Below are 16835 nucleotides of genomic sequence, written 5' to 3'. Positions count from 1 at the left end.
CCGTCACCCCAGTGATCTTAGCCCCCATGATCCTGCAAAACTACAACTCCCAGCATGCCCGGACCAGCCACCCAACAGCTGTCTGGGCATGCTAGGAGCTGTATTTTTTGCAAAATCTGGAGGTAGAAAAAAAAAATTACTGTACAAACAGAATACCTAGCTAACAGCATAACAAGATCTTATTGAGAGCTGTCAATCACTGTGCAAGCCCCGCCCACACACAGCGGACTCAGTAATAGCTCTATATATATATATATATATATATATATATATATATATATATATATATATATATATATAAATTTTATTTATTTTATTTTTATATTATTTATATATAATATATATGTGTGTGTTTGTGTGTATATATAGTTTTATTTTAATTATTTTCTCGTATGCAGTTTTTGGTGAACCCCATTAGTGCCTCCCACCCCCGATCCCGCAGCACTCTCTCCTTCCCCGTTCTATGGCGCCGTCCGCCCCGATGTGTTTACCCATTTTTCGCTGTGGTTTTCCTCCCAGAACATTACATGGTCTAATCTGCCTTTGCTCCGGCTCTAATCACATTAGGGAATTGATAGCAGTTCAGCTGTATAATGCAAATTTGCAATTTCAGTAAAAGGGTAATCACTTTTAGATGTTCGCCGCGGCTCCGTAATTGCTGCCGGTTGCGTTTTAAAGGTGTAGCCCCATTTGTGGACAAGCAGTTAGAGCTCGGATGTAATAGGCGCTCGGCCGTGTGATGGTCGGCTACGGCCGCTATTTATAACATTCCTTTAATAATTCACCGCCTTTTTACGTGTTTTTGGAGAACGTGGTTAGAAGCCCCCGAAACAGATGTGGAACATTAGTGCGTGTCCCCTGGTACTTATCTACCTGCCTTACAACCTCTGTGTCCATGGTTGTCAGGGCATGCTGGGAGTTGTAGTTTTGCAGCAGATAGTCCTGGGTTCTGCTGTGTTGCATTGTGGTAGATGTAGTCTGTACATCAGGAGGCTGTATAATGCCCAGGTAGGGAAACAACTAGAGCGCTGGGACCCATGACAAGCGTAGCCCCCACAGATCAGAGCCCCCCAGAAACCTGCATTAGATCCCAGTCTAGAGCCCTAATAGGTCCTAAACCAAACCTAAATATCAGACCCCAGACCAAACCTGTATATCAGACCCCAGACCAAACATGTATATCAGACCCCAGACCAAACCTGTATATCAGACCCCAGACCAAACCTATATATCAGACCCCAGACCTAACCTATATATCAGACCCCAGACCAAACCTATATATCAGACCCCAGACCAAACCCCTATATGAGAGTCCAGATATGATAAATAAAAAATCAAGGGATTCTTCCCGCTCCTGCACACGGGCCCTTACTCCATCAGGACCTTGTGCGCTATGGCATATGGCGGCATTATGGGGCACAGTTACAAGTGAGTCTGCGGTCACCCCTGTAGTTAGGATCAGCTGCATTGCCCGGATTGTGCCATCCTGCCCAGGGCTTCCACCAGAATTGTGAATGCAGCTCTGGATGTGACTGAAGTATAAGCCCCGGATCATTACAAAGCAATTGAATATAATACGCAGCTTTATCCTGTAAAACGCTGTTCAGACTGGTGAATAATTGATGCCGCTGTAACTCCTGGAGTTTAGCAGAAAGCGCTGAGCCTCAGCAGCGCCCCCAGAGCGCAGGACGGCGGCACGTGATTCCCTGGAAGAACTTCACATAAGTTTCTTCTCCGAAAGTTTGGAGTCCAGATTCTTGGGGAATCAGCACAAAGCGCATTTCAGGCTGATACATAATTAAAGGGGCTCGAAGAGCAGCCAAAGCGTCAGCGCCGCCTCCTTTATCCAATATTCATTATAGTGCGGGCGCCGTACCTTTAAGAGAACAGCCAGGTCAGCTGAGGTGAAGACTATGAAATACTCATGGGGGGATGATAGGAGTGATACATTGTATGATAGATTAGATTGTGAGCTCCTGGGGTCAGGGATGATGGGAGTGATACATTGTATGATAGATTAGATTGTGATCTCCTGGGGTCAGGGATGATGGGAGTGATACATTGTATGTGATAGGAGATTAGATTGTGATGTCCTGGGGTCAGGGATGCTGGGAGTGATACATTGTATGATAGGAGATTAGATTGCGATCTCTTGGGGTCAGGAATGATGGGAGTGATACATTGTATGATAGGAGATTAGATTGTGATCTCCTGGGGTCAGGGATGATGGGAGTGATACATTGTATGATAGGAGGTTAGATTGTGATCTCCTGGGGTCAGGGATGATGGGAGTGATACATTGTATGATAGGAGATTAGATTGTGATCTCCTGGGGTCAGGGATGATGGGAGTGATATATTGTATGATAGGAGATTAGATTGTGATCTCTTGGGGTCAGGGATGATGGGAGTGATACATTGTATGATAGAAGATTAGATTGTGAGCTCCTGGGGTCAGGGATGATGGGAGTGATACATTGTATGATAGGAGATTAGATTGTGATCTCCTGGGGTCAGGGATGATGGGAGTGATACATTGTATGATAGGAGATTAGATTGTGATCTCCTGGGGTCAGGGATGATGGGAGTGATACATTGTATGATAGGAGATTAGATTGTGATCTCCTGGGGTCAGGGATGATGGGAGTGATACATTGTATGATAGGAGATTAGATTGTGATCTCCTGGGGTCAGGGATGATGGGAGTGATACATTGTATGATAGGAGATTAGATTGTGATCTCCTGGGGTCAGGGATGATGGGAGTGATACATTGTATGATAGGAGATTAGATTGTGAGCTCCTGGGGTCAGGGATGATGGGAGTGATACATTGTATGTGAGAGGAGATTAGATTGTGATGTCCTGGGGTCAGGGATGCTGGGAGTGATACATTGTATGATAGGAGATTAGATTGTGATCTCTTGGGGTCAGGGATGATGGGAGTGATACATTGTATGATAGGAGATTAGATTGTGATCTCCTGGGGTCAGGGATGATGGGAGTGATATATTGTATGATAGGAGATTAGATTGTGATCTCTTGGGGTCAGGGATGATGGGAGTGATACATTGTATGATAGGAGATTAGATTGTGATCTCCTGGGGTCAGGGATGATGGGAGTGATACATTGTATGTGATAGGAGATTAGATTGTGAGCTCCTGGGGTCAGGGATGATGGGAGTGATACATTGTATGATAGGAGATTAGATTGTGATCTCCTGGGGTCAGGGATGATGGGAGTGATACATTGTATGTGATAGGAGATTAGATTGTGATCTCCTGGGGTCAGGGATGATGGGAGTGATACATTGTATGATAGATTAGATTGTGATCTCCTGGGGTCAGGGATGATGGGAGTGATACATTGTATGATAGGAGATTAGATTGTGATCTCCTGGGGTCAGGGATGATGGGAGTGATACATTGTATGATAGGAGATTAGATTGTGATCTCCTGGGGTCAGGGATGATGGGAGTGATACATTGTATGATAGGAGATTAGATTGTGAGCTCCTGGGGTCAGGGATGATGGGAGTGATACATTGTATGTGATAGGAGATTAGATTGTGATGTCCTGGGGTCAGGGATGCTGGGAGTGATACATTGTATGATAGGAGATTAGATTGTGATCTCTTGGGGTCAGGGATGATGGGAGTGATATATTGTATGATAGGAGATTAGATTGTGATCTCTTGGGGTCAGGGATGATGGGAGTGATACATTGTATGATAGGAGATTAGATTGTGAGCTCCTGGGGTCAGGGATGATGGGAGTGATACATTGTATGATAGGAGATTAGATTGTGATCTCCTGGGGTCAGGGATGATGGGAGTGATACATTGTATGATAGGAGATTAGATTGTGATCTCCTGGGGTCAGGGATGATGGGAGTGATACATTGTATGATAGATTAGATTGTGAGCTCCTGGGGTCAGGGATGATGGAAGTGATACATTGTATGATAGGAGATTAGATTGTGATCTCCTGTGGTCAGGGATGATGGGAGTGATACATTGTATGTGATAGGAGATTAGATTGTGATCTCCTGGGGTCAGGAATGATGGGAGTGATACATTGTATGATAGGAGATTAGATTGTGATCTCCTGGGGTCAGGGATGATGGGAGTGATACATTGTATGATAGATTAGATTGTGATCTCCTGGGGTCAGGGATGATGGGAGTGATACATTGTATGTGATAGGAGATTAGATTGTGATCTCCTGGGGTCAGGGATGATGGGAGTGATACATTGTATGATAGGAGATTAGATTGTGATCTCCTGGGGTCAGGGATGATGGGAGTGATGATACATTGTGTTTGGCTCCTATCTTGTAGTAACAGAGGAATCTTGTATTATTCATATTTGTTTAACCCTTTGTTTTGCAGAGACCCCGCAGAAAGCTGAGGAAGCAGCGGTCGAGCCCTTCACAGACTCCTCCCTCTTCGCACATTGGGGTCAGGACCTCACCCCGGAGCACCGGAGGATCGCCCTGAAGCAGTTCCAGTATTACGGTTATAACGCCTATCTGAGCGACCGCTTACCGCTGGATCGTCCGCTCCCGGACCTGAGACCCGCAGGGTGAGTGCGCGTATATTCCGTGATCAGAGAGAAGACGGCCATATTGGGTTATAGGGTGACCGGTGGAATAATGGGCGTTCAGGTGACGTTATCTCTCTGAGCCCATATACTGTAGATATACACTCAATAGGCCGACAGCTTCTTCTCCAGGGTCACTATACACCTCTAAATGGGCTCCTCTGTCCTCCACCCCCCCCCCCCTCTGCCTGGGCTCCTCTGTCCTCCACCCCCCCCCCCCCCTCTGCCTGGGCTCCTCTGTCCTCCACCCCCCCCCCCTCTGCCTGGGCTCCTCTGTCCTCCACCCCCCCCCCCCCCCCCTCTGCCTGGGCTCCTCTGTCCTGTCCTCCCCCCCCCTGCCTGGGCTCCTCTGTCCTCCCCCCCCCCCCCCCAGATTCCCCTGCCATCCTCCTCCAAACTCCTCTGTCCTCCTCCCCCTCTGGTCTCCGCTGTCCTCCTCCTCCCCCCCCCCCAAGACACTCCTCTGTCCTCCTCCCCCAAGACTCCTCTGTCCTACCCCCCCCCCCCAGACTCCTGTCCTCCTCCTCCTCCCCCCCCGGTCTCCTCTGTCCTCCTCCTCCCTCCCCCCGGGCTCCTCTGTCCTCCTCCTCCTCCTCCCCCCGGGCTCCTCTGTCCTCCTCCTCCTCCCCCCCAAGACTCCTCTGTCCTACCCCCCCCCAGACTCCTGTCCTCCTCCTCCTCCCCCCCGGGTTCCTCTGTCCTCCTCCTCCTCCCCCCCAGGTTCCTCTGTCCTCCTCCTCCCTCCCCCCGGGCTCCTCTGTCCTCCTCCTCCTCCTCCCCCCGGGCTCCTCTGTCCTCCTCTTCCTCCTCCCCCCAAGACTCCTCTGTCCTACCCCCCCCCCCCAGACTCCTGTCCTCCTCCTCCTCCCCCGGGCTCCTCTGTCCTCCTCCTCCTCCCCCCCGGGCTCCTCTGTCCTCCTCCTCCCCCTCCTCCCCCCCGGGCTCCTCTGTCCTCCTCCTCCCCCTCCTCCCCCCGGGCTCCTCTGTCCTCCTCCTCCTCCCCCCGGGCTCCTCTGTCCTCCTCCTCCTCCCCCCGGGCTCCTCTGTCCTCTTCCTCCTCCCCCCGGGCTCCTCTGTCCTCTTCCTCCTCCCCCCGGGCTCCTCTGTCCTCTTCCTCCTCCCCCCGGGCTCCTCTGTCCTCTTCCTCCTCCCCCCGGGCTCCTCTGTCCTCTTCCTCCTCCCCCCGGGCTCCTCTGTCCTCTTCCTCCTCCCCCCGGGCTCCTCTGTCCTCTTCTTCCTCCCCCCGGGCTCCTCTGTCCTCTTCCTCCTCCCCCCGGGCTCCTCTGTCCTCTTCCTCCTCCCCCCGGGCTCCTCTGTCCTCTTCCTCCTCCCCCCGGGCTCCTCTGTCCTCTTCCTCCTCCCCCCGGGCTCCTCTGTCCTCTTCCTCCTCCCCCCGGGCTCCTCTGTCCTCTTCCTCCTCCCCCCGGGCTCCTCTGTCCTCTTCCTCCTCCCCCCGGGCTCCTCTGTCCTCTTCCTCCTCCCCCCGGGCTCCTCTGTCCTCTTCCTCCTCCCCCCGGGCTCCTCTGTCCTCTTCCTCCTCCCCCCGGGCTCCTCTGTCCTTTTCCTCCTCCCCCCGGGCTCCTCTGTCCTCTTCCTCCTCCCCCCGGGCTCCTCTGTCCTCTTCTTCCTCCCCCCGGGCTCCTCTGTCCTCTTCCTCCTCCCCCCGGGCTCCTCTGTCCTCTTCCTCCTCCCCCCGGGCTCCTCTGTCCTCCTCCTCCTCCCCCCGGGCTCCTCTGTCCTCTTCTTCCTCCCCCCGGGCTCCTGTGTCCTCTTCCTCCTCCCCCCGGGCTCCTCTGTCCTCTTCCTCCTCCCCCCGGGCTCCTCTGTCCTCTTCCTCCTCCCCCCGGGCTCCTGTGTCCCCCCCCCCCCCCCTCGGACTCAATCCCCCCATTTCCCCCCGATCCCCGCGGCCTCTCGTTGTTTTTCTCACATCAGATTAATTACGGTGAATCGCAGAACTTTCGGTAATCCTCCCTCTTTCTTCCTTCTTGAGGATCCTTGTCAGTAGAATTTTATGTCTTACAGGAAATCGTCTCGTCCTAATTCTCCATTGTACCTGCTGCCTGTTCCCGCCCGTTCCCGGCTGCCCGGGCCACATCGCGCCATGATGAGCGGCCTGTCACTCCGCGCGCTCACTCACAGTGATTTAGGTTTATGGCAGAGAAATGCTTAGAGAGGAGAAATGAGGTTTATTGGAGGACGCCCCCCCCCCCCCAACATATCTGCTGAATGCGGGAAATCGCAACGCTAACCCCTTCATTACCATCACTCCAGTCACATCCAGAGCTGCATTCATAATTCTGCTGATTTCTATAAACTTTGACATTTCACTGCTGCCCCCTACTGGATTATCCTGTGTAGATCAGTGTTTCCCAACCAGGGTGCCTCCAGCTGTTGCAAAACTACAACTCCCAGCATGCCCGGACAGCCAACGGCTGATACAGTTTGCTGGGTCAGTATATCTAAGTCCGTCTTGTATAATTCTGTCTGCTGTTCTGTATCTAAGCCAACCATGAGTGATATTGTCAGGAGAGCTACTGTATCTAAGCCAATCATGTGAGATACTGTCTCTAGGATCTAAATATCTCTCATATGAAAGGCTTTGATACAATAGCTCGATGGACAGTATCACACAGAGAAGACTTAGATACAACAGTTCTGCAGACAGTATGATAGGATTAGATACAGTGGTTCAGAAGACATTATCATACATTCTAGGCTCAGATACGCCAGGTAAGGTAGCGTTTCCCAGGCTGGGTGCCTCCAGCTGTTGCTAAACTGCAACTTCCAGCATGCCCGAACAGCCAAAGGCTGTCCAGGCATGCTGGGAGTTGTAGTTTTGCAACAGCTGCAGACATTTTGGTTCGGAAACACTTAGTTTCACACCTGGTAGGCTTAGATACAGGGCTCAGTAGACAGTATGGCACCTCATAGGCTCAGGGTGTCCCAACCAGGGTGCCTCCCACTTTTGCAAAACTACTGTAGTTTTGCAACAGCTGGAGGCACTGTGATTGGGGAACACTTAGTTTCACACCTGGTAGGCTTAGATACATGGCTCAGTGGACAGTATCACACCTGGTAGGCTCAGATACAAGGCTTAATAGACAGACAGTGTCACACATGGTAGGCTTAGATACAGGGTTCAGTAGACAGTATCACATCTGGTAGGATTAGATACAGGGCTGAGTAGACAGTATCAAACCTGGTAGGCTTAGATACAGGGCTCAGTAGAGAGTATCACACCTGTTAGGCTTAGATACAGGGTTCAGTAGACAGTATCACATCTGTTAGGATTAGATACAGGGCTCAGTAGAGAGTATCATACCTGGTGGGCTTAGATACAGGGCTTGGTAGATAGTGTCACATCTGGTAGGCTTAGATACAGGGCTCAATAGACAGTGTCACACCTGTTAGGTTTAGATACAGGGCTCAGTAGAGAGTATCACACCTGTTAGGCTTAGATACAGGGTTCAGTAGACAGTGTCAGACCTGGTAGGCTTAGATACAGGACTCAGTAGACAGTATCACATCTGTTAGGATTAGATACAGGGCTCAGTAGAGAGTATCATACCCGGTGGGCTTAGATACAGGGCTTGGTAGATAGTGTCACACCTGGTAGGATTAGATACAGGGCTCAATAGACAGTGTCACACCTGTTAGGTTTAGATACAGGGCTCAGTAGAGAGTATCACACCTCATAGGCTCAGGGTGTATTCACATTGATGGTCCCGTGCACATGATTCTGCTAAATGATTTTTGACTTTGCAGCTCGCAATGGTGCTTAGATACACCCACATGGTGCTTAGATACACCCACATACATGGTGCTTAGATACACCCACATGAACAGTCCTCTGAATAAAGTTTTGCAGACTTTTCATAGAGCCGCGTCCTTCCCCTTGTGATACGCCGATGGCCCGCGCTGGCCCTTTAAGGCCATCTCCCGTAGCAGACGTGCCCTTTGTGCCATGAACCTAAAACATGAGTTTTTTTCCGTAAATACTTAGAACTAATGGAGCCAAGGTGTCCGTCGTCATGGTTACCCGCGTTTTTTTTCGCAGACATTCTTCTCAAGGTTGTTTTTCAGTTTCTGAAGTGCACAGCGCTATTGTTCGCCGTTATATTCATGCGCCGCTAACAGGCCGGCGATACAGCAGGTGGCGGGCACCGCGCACATTAACACCTGTCACTCCGCTCCCCGGGGGCCACGTTCCACCATTAGTAGAAAAACTTAAATATCTCTGACAAATAAATTTCCCTGATTTTCCCGACGAGCCGCAGCACAAAACCCTGGACACAATGTACCAAACCTCCAGCTGTGCTACGTGATCAATACAATCCATCTGTGATATGTGCGGAGCGCGGCCGCTGCCAGAAATCCCGTGTGTCCTGATACAATCAATGGTGCGAGTCCCCGTATACATACAGATGTCCGCCAGGCATTGACAGCTGCTTCCCTGCAGAGCTGCGCTCCTGTAATCTGCTGCAGAGCATTGACGGAGACGGATTCGCTGCACGCAGAGTATTCTCTATACAGACAGCAGGGAGATGTGAGAGCGAAATGCAAACAGCAGAATTAGAGCGCAGCTCTGGGTGTCACCCGAATAGAGGTCCATAAAGACAGATACAGATATCCAGTCTAGACAATGCTCTGTGAGCTAAAGAACCTGGACCCCAGACTGATACATTGTACATAGCTAGTCCTGCTCTCAGCTGAGAAGTGATACAATTGTATCCAGTCTAGACAATGCTCTGTGAGCTAAACATCCTGGACCCCAGACTGATACATTCTACATAGCTAGTCCTGCTCTCAGCTGAGAAGTGATACAATTATATCCAGTCTAGACAATGCTCTGTGAGCTAAACATCCTGGACTCCAGACTGATACATTGTACATAGCTCGTCCTGCTCTCAGCTGAGAAGTGATACAATTGTATCCAGTCTAGACAATGCTCTGTGAGCTAAAGAACCTGGACCCCAGACTGATACATTGTATATAGCTCGTCCTGCTCTCAGCTGAGAAGTGATACAATTGTATCCAGTCTAGACAATGCTCTGTGAGCTAAACATCCTGGACTCCAGACTGATACATTGTACATAGCTAGTCCTGCTCTCAGCTGAGAAGTGATACAATTGTATCCAGTCTAGACAATGCTCTGTGAGCTAAACATCCTGGACCCCAGACTGATACATTGTACATAGCTCGTCCTGCTCTCAGCTGAGAAGTATATACAATTGTATCCAGTCTGGACAATGCTCTGTGAGCTAAACATCCTGGACCCCAGACTGATACATTGTACATAGCTAGTCCTGCTCTCAGCTGAGAAGTATATACAATTGTATCCAGTCTAGACAATGCTCTGTGAGCTAAACATCCTGGACTCCAGACTGATACATTGTACGTAGCTAGTCCTGCTCTCAGCTGAGAAGTGATACACTTGTATCCAGTCTAGACAATGCTCTGTGAGCTAAACATCCTGGACCCCAGACTGATACATTGTACATAGCTAGTCCTGCTCTCAGCTGAGAAGTGATACAATTGTATCCAGTCTAGACAATGCTCTGTGAGCTAAACATCCTGGACTACAGACTGATACATTGTACATAGCTAGTCCTGCTCTCAGCTGAGAAGTGATACAATTGTATCCAGTCTAGACAATGCTCTGTGAGCTAAACACCCTGGACTCCAGACTGATACATTGTACATAGCTCGTCCTGCTCTCAGCTGAGAAGTATATACAATTGTATCCAGTCTAGACAATGCTCTGTGAGCTAAACCTCCTGGACCCCAGACTGTTACATTGTACATAACTAGTCCTGCTCTCAGCTGAGAAGTGATGTAACTCACAGAGCATTGTCTAGACTGGAAACAATCGGTGAAATTTACCTAGGTAAAGTGTCACATCGGATTGCACCAGTATCCCCATGACTACACCTCCTGTCGGCACTCCTTGTACCTGTATCCCCATGACTACACCTCCTGTCAGCCCTCCTTGTACCTGTATTCCCATGACTACACCTCCTGTCAGCCCTCCTTATCGCAGTATTCCCATGACTACACCTCCTGTCAGCACTCCTTGTGGCAGTATCCCCATTACTACACCTCCTGTCAGCACTCCTTGTGGCAGTATCCCCATGTCTACACCTCCTGTCAGCACTCCCTGTACCTGTATCCCCATGTCTGCACCTCCTGTCAGCACTCCTTGCACCTGTATCCCCATGTCTACACCTCCTGTCAGCCCTCCTTGTGGCAGTATCCCCATGACTACACCTCCTGTCAGCACTCCTTGCACTTGTATCCCCATGACTACACCTCCTGTCAGCCCTCCTTGTGGCAGTATCCCCATGACTACACCTCATGTCAGCACTCCTTGCACTTGTATCCCCATGACTACACCTCCTGTCAGCCCTCCTTGTGGCAGTATCCCCATTACTACACTTCCTGTCAGCATTCCTTGTAACAGTATCCCCATGACTACACCTCCTGTCAGCCCTCCTTGTACCTGTATCCCCATGACAACACCTCCTGTCAGCACTCCTTGTAACAGTATCCCCATGATTGCACCTCCTGTCAGCACTCCTTGTAACAGTATCCCCATGACTACACCTCCTGTCAGCACTCCTTGTAACAGTATCCCCATGACTACACCTCCTGTCAGCACTCCTTGTAACAGTATCCCCATGACTACACCTCCTGTCAGCCCTCCTTGTGGCAGTATCCCCATGACTACACCTCCTGTCAGCACTCCTTGCACTTGTATCCCCATGACTACACCTCCTGTCAGCCCTCCTTGTGGCAGTATCCCCATGACTACACCTCCTGTCAGCACTCCTTGTGGCAGTATCCCCATGACTACACCTCCTGTCAGCCCTCCTTGTAACAGTATCCCCATGATTGCACCTCCTGTCAGCCCTCCTTGCGGTCTGTATTCCGGTCACATTCCTAATGAAGCGGCGGCAGATCCGAGCCGTTTTGCTGCTCCCCGGCCGCGCTCCTCTCTATATCCCCTCAGTGTTTATATTTTATAATTCATCTTTTTTTCATAAAGACAAACACGACGCAGCCCAGAAGGCGAGAAACAAACGGCAGCCGCGCAACGCTGCTCCCGGGCAAACATCGGCGCTGGCCGGGCCTCAGAGCGCACGATGAGCGGATCAGACGCAGGAAAAGTCATGAATATTAATATGGAGAAAACGAGGAGCTGGAAGATAATCCCAGAACTGTGCTGCTGAAATACTCTGTGCTGCTGAAATACTCTGTGCTGCTGAAATACTCTGTGCTGCTGAAATACTCTGTGCTGCTGAAATACTCTGTGCTGCTGAAATGCTCTGTGCTGCTGAAATGCTCTGTGCTGCTGAAATGCTCTGTGCTGCTGAAATGCTCTGTGCTGCTGAATTACTCTGTGCTGCGGGGCTCCTGAAATGCTCTGTGCTGCTGAAATACTCTGTGCTGCGGGGATCCTGAAATACTCTGTGCTGCTGAAATGCTCTGTGCTGCTGAAATACTCTGTTCTGCGGGGCTCCTGAAATGCTCTGTGCTGCTGAAATACTCTGTTCTGCGGGGCTCCTGAAATGCTCTGTGCTGCTGAAATGCTCTGTGCTGCTGAAATGCTCTGTGCTGCTGAAATGCTCTGTGCTGCTGAAATGCTCTGTTCTGCGGGGCTCCTGAAATGCTCTGTGCTGCTGAAATGCTCTGTTCTGCGGGGCTCCTGAAATGCTCTGTGCTGCTTAAATACTCTGTTCTGCGGGGCTCCTGAAATGCTCTGTGCTGCTGAAATACTCTGCGCTCCTGAAATACTCTGCGCTGCTTAAATACTCTGTGCTGCGGGGCTCCTGAAATGCTCTGTGCTGCGGGGCCCCTGAAATACTCTGTGCTCCTGAAATACTCTGCGCTCCTGAAATACTCTGTACTGCTGAGCTCGCTGTGGGGGTCAACCACACCCCCCTCATGACATCACACCACGCCCCCTCAATGCAAGTATATGGGAGGGGGCGTGGCGGCTGCCACGCCCCCTCCCAAAGACTTGCATTGAGGGGGCGTGGTGTGACATCACGAGGGGGAGTGTTTGTCCCCGGAAGCGCGCACACACCATTTGGTACTAAATGTTCCGAACACTGGCCAGTGGAGTACCCCTTTAAACTGAGTTGTCCAGGATTTCAAAAACTGATGCTTTGTTCTTCTTCTTCTTCAAAAAAAAGAAGTGCCACACTTGTCCTCAGGTTATATGTGGTATTGCAGCTCCGTTCCATTGAAGTAAATGGAGCCAAGTTGTAATACCGCACACAGCCTGAGCACAGAGGTGGCGCTGTTTTTTTGGGGAAAAAAAAGGCTCAGATTTTCTAATCTGTATCAGAAAAAAAACGCTGCTTAGTTTTTGGCAAAAACAGCGCCACCCCCTGTGCTCAGGTTATGTGTAGTACCGCAGTTTAGTCCTATTCACTTTGATGGAGCTGAGCTGCAATACCACACATAAACTGAGGACAGGAGTGGTGCTGTTTTTGGAAGAAAAAAAAACTAAAAAAAATTGTGTATTTCTAATCCTGGATAACCCCCTGCAGCACAGTACAGATCTCCGCACTCCGCCGTCACGTAAACCGCCCCCAGCGCATAATCTTCCTGTTCCAGCGCACCTGCACGCGATATACCGAGTCGGCGGAATAGAAAACACCTGCGCAATTTACATAAATCAGCCCCGGCAGAGAGGCTCAATAAAAGCTAAAGAGGCAACCCGCAGGGAAGGGTCTTTTTAGGTCACTCCGGCAGTGAAGGAGTTAATGGAGATTTCCCAGGAATCCCCCCCCTTGTAACCTGTCACTGGTGGGAAACTACTTATTTATATAGGATACAATTGTAACCAGGAGAACTGACCAAAGTGTTACAATGTATCTTCTGCTGCCGCGTCCCCATGACAACACTGCCTGGTAAGGAAACTCTTATAGCATTGATAACCTTATTGTTTCGACCCACAGGTGCAAGAACCTGACGTATCCGGAACGCCTGCCGCAGGTCAGCATCGTCTTCATCTTCGTGAACGAGGCGCTGTCTGTCATCCTGAGGTCCATCCACTCCGCCATCGACAGGACCCCCCCCGAACTTCTCAAGGAGATCATCCTGGTGGACGACAACAGCAGTAATGGTGGGTGAGGGGCCCCGGGGTCTGGGACTTGGTGCCCGTACAGCGGTGGAGGTTGCAAAACTACAACTCCCAACATGCCCGGACAGCCGTTGGCTGTCCGGGCATGCTGGGAGTTGTAGTTTTGCAACAGTTAGAGGTCTAGACTGAGCTTAGGCTTATAAGAGGAGTATGATGGGGTCTTCAGAGGCGGGGCCAGAGCAAGGTATGTCTCCTGATTGGTCTTCCACATCAGCCCCTCCCACTAGGAGCTCACACTCTAATATAACCTCATACACAGACACTCACACATGTCCTCACTCAGCTGTTTAGATTTAACCTGTTAAAGGGGTATTCCATTTTATATATCAACTGGCTCCAGAAAGTTCAACAGATTTGTAAATTATAGATAGTGGGGTGTGTAGCTCACTAAATGATGAGAGGAAGTGTTCGAGGTTAAAGGGGTACTCCGCCCCTGGCATCTTATCCCCTATCCAAAGGATAGGGGATAAGATGTTAGATCGCCGCGGGACCCCGCCATCATTACTGCACAGAGCGAGTTCGCTCTGCACGTAATGACGGGCGATACAGGGGCCGGAGCAGCGTGACGTCATGGCTCCGCCCCTCATGACATCATGGCCCGTCCCCTTAATGCAAGTCTATGGCAGGGGGCGTGATGACCGCCACGCCCCTTTCCCATAGACTTGTATTGACGGGGGCGGACCGTGACGTCAAGAGGGGCGGAGCCGTGACATAACGCTGCTCCGTCCCCTGTATTGCCCGTCATTACGTGCAGAGCGATCTCGCTCTGCACAGTAATGATGGTGGGGGGCTGCAGCAGCGATCCCCGGGGTCCCCAGAGCGGAGCACAGCCATGACGTCAAAAGCCTCCGATGCTGAAACTGACGCTCTATACAAACGCCGGGTGCAGCAGGGACGTCACGGGGGTCCTTAGTGGTGGGACCCCGGCAATCTGACATCTTATCCCCTAGCCTTTGGATAGGGGATAAGATGTCTAGGGGCGGAGCACCCCTTTAAAGGTGATGCCTTCACCCAATCAGGCCTATCCAATTTAGGAAAAAGTAAAAGATGTAAAACCAGTCCTCAAGAACACTGTGGGTATATAGAATATACTGAAGAGTAGATATATAGAATATACTGAAGAGTAGATATATAGAAGATACTGAAGAGTAGATATATAGAATATACTGAAGAGTAGATATATAGAAGATAGTGAAGAGTAGATATATAGAATATAGTGAAGAGTAGATATATAGAAGATACTGAAGAGTAGATATATAGAAGATACTGAAGAGTAGATATATAGAAGATACTGAAGAGTAGATATATAGAAGATACTGAAGAGTAGATATATAGAAGATACTGAAGAGTAGATATATAGAATATAGTGAAGAGTAGATATATAGAATATAGTGAAGAGTAGATATATAGAAGATACTGAAGAGTAGATATATAGAAGATACTGAAGAGTAGATATATAGAAGATACTGAAGAGTAGATATATAGAAGATACTGAAGAGTAGATATATAGAAGATACTGAAGAGTAGATATATAGAAGATACTGAAGAGTAGATATATAGAATATAGTGAAGAGTAGATATATAGAATATACTGAAGAGTAGATATATAGAATATACTGAAGAGTAGATATATAGAATATACTGAAGAGTAGATATATAGAAGATACTGAAGAGTAGATATATAGAATATAGTGAAGAGTAGATATATAGAAGATACTGAAGAGTAGATATATAGAATATACTGAAGAGTAGATATATAGAATATACTGAAGAGTAGATATATAGAATATAGTGAAGAGTAGATATATAGAATATACTGAAGAGTAGATATATAGAATATAGTGAAGAGTAGATATATAGAAGATACTGAAGAGTAGATATATAGAAGATACTGAAGAGTAGATATATAGAAGATACTGAAGAGTAGATATATAGAAGATACTGAAGAGTAGATATATAGAAGATACTGAAGAGTAGATATATAGAAGATACTGAAGAGTAGATATATAGAATATAGTGAAGAGTAGATATATAGAATATACTGAAGAGTAGATATATAGAATATACTGAAGAGTAGATATATAGAATATACTGAAGAGTAGATATATAGAAGATACTGAAGAGTAGATATATAGAATATAGTGAAGAGTAGATATATAGAAGATACTGAAGAGTAGATATATAGAATATACTGAAGAGTAGATATATAGAATATACTGAAGAGTAGATATATAGAATATAGTGAAGAGTAGATATATAGAAGATACTGAAGAGTAGATATATAGAATATAGTGAAGAGTAGATATATAGAATATACTGAAGAGTAGATATATAGAATATAGTGAAGAGTAGATTAAAAGAAGAGGAGAAAAGATATTGGATCAAATAAATATTCATTTATTAATGTAAGTATATGAATTAATAACTAATCACTCTGCAAGGCCCCTGCAGGAGAGAATTGGAAAGTACTAATAAAAATATGAGTAAATACAAATAAAAAATAAAATACAAAATAAATGCACCAATTAATAAATAGATATTTGCATTAGTGTCCACTGGATGGTTAACAATAGGTCTCTTTCTATTGATAATCACAATTGTGTCCAATAGAAAAATCACAGTTCAGTAGGAAAAGAGTGAATGAAAGAGTGAATGAAAGAGCGAATGAAAGAGTGAATGAAAGAGTGAATGAAAGAGTGAATGAAAGAGTGAATGAAAGAGTGAATGAAAGAGTGAATGAAAGAGCGAATGAAAGAGCGAATGAAAGAGCGAATGAAAGAGCGAATGAAAGAGCGAATGAAAGAGCGAATGAAAGAGCGAATGAAAGAGCGAATGAAAGAGCGAATGAAAGAGCGAATGAAAGAGCGAATGAAAGAGCGAATGAAAGAGCGAATGAAAGAGCGAATGAAAGAGCGAATGAAAGAGCGAACGAACGAACGAACGAACGAATGAACGAATGAACAAACTCCTGTGAAGATCTTATGAGTCTCATCAGTTACTGTAACAGATTTGTAGAAATGGCAACTAGAGATGAGCGAACTTACAGTAAATTCGATTCGTCACAAACTTCTCGGCTCGGCAGTT

At 48.1% G+C, this 16835-nt stretch overlaps 1 protein-coding gene across 2 annotated transcripts in view; it reads left to right on the top strand.

The window, feature by feature from the left end:
* The window catches only part of GALNT18 (polypeptide N-acetylgalactosaminyltransferase 18), a 183993-nt gene that overhangs the window by 104015 nt on the left and 63143 nt on the right, over positions 1–16835 (top strand). For both annotated transcript variants that reach the window (XM_056527964.1, XM_056527965.1), the window contains exons 2-3: positions 4387–4579; positions 13567–13733. In XM_056527964.1, coding sequence (XP_056383939.1) covers positions 4387–4579; positions 13567–13733 — 360 coding nt within the window. The remainder of the gene's footprint in view (positions 1–4386; positions 4580–13566; positions 13734–16835) is intronic.

Source organism: Hyla sarda, chromosome 6, assembly GCF_029499605.1.
Source record: "Hyla sarda isolate aHylSar1 chromosome 6, aHylSar1.hap1, whole genome shotgun sequence".
NCBI lineage: Eukaryota > Metazoa > Chordata > Amphibia > Anura > Hylidae > Hyla > Hyla sarda.
This window is presented reverse-complemented; position numbering and strand designations above follow the sequence as displayed.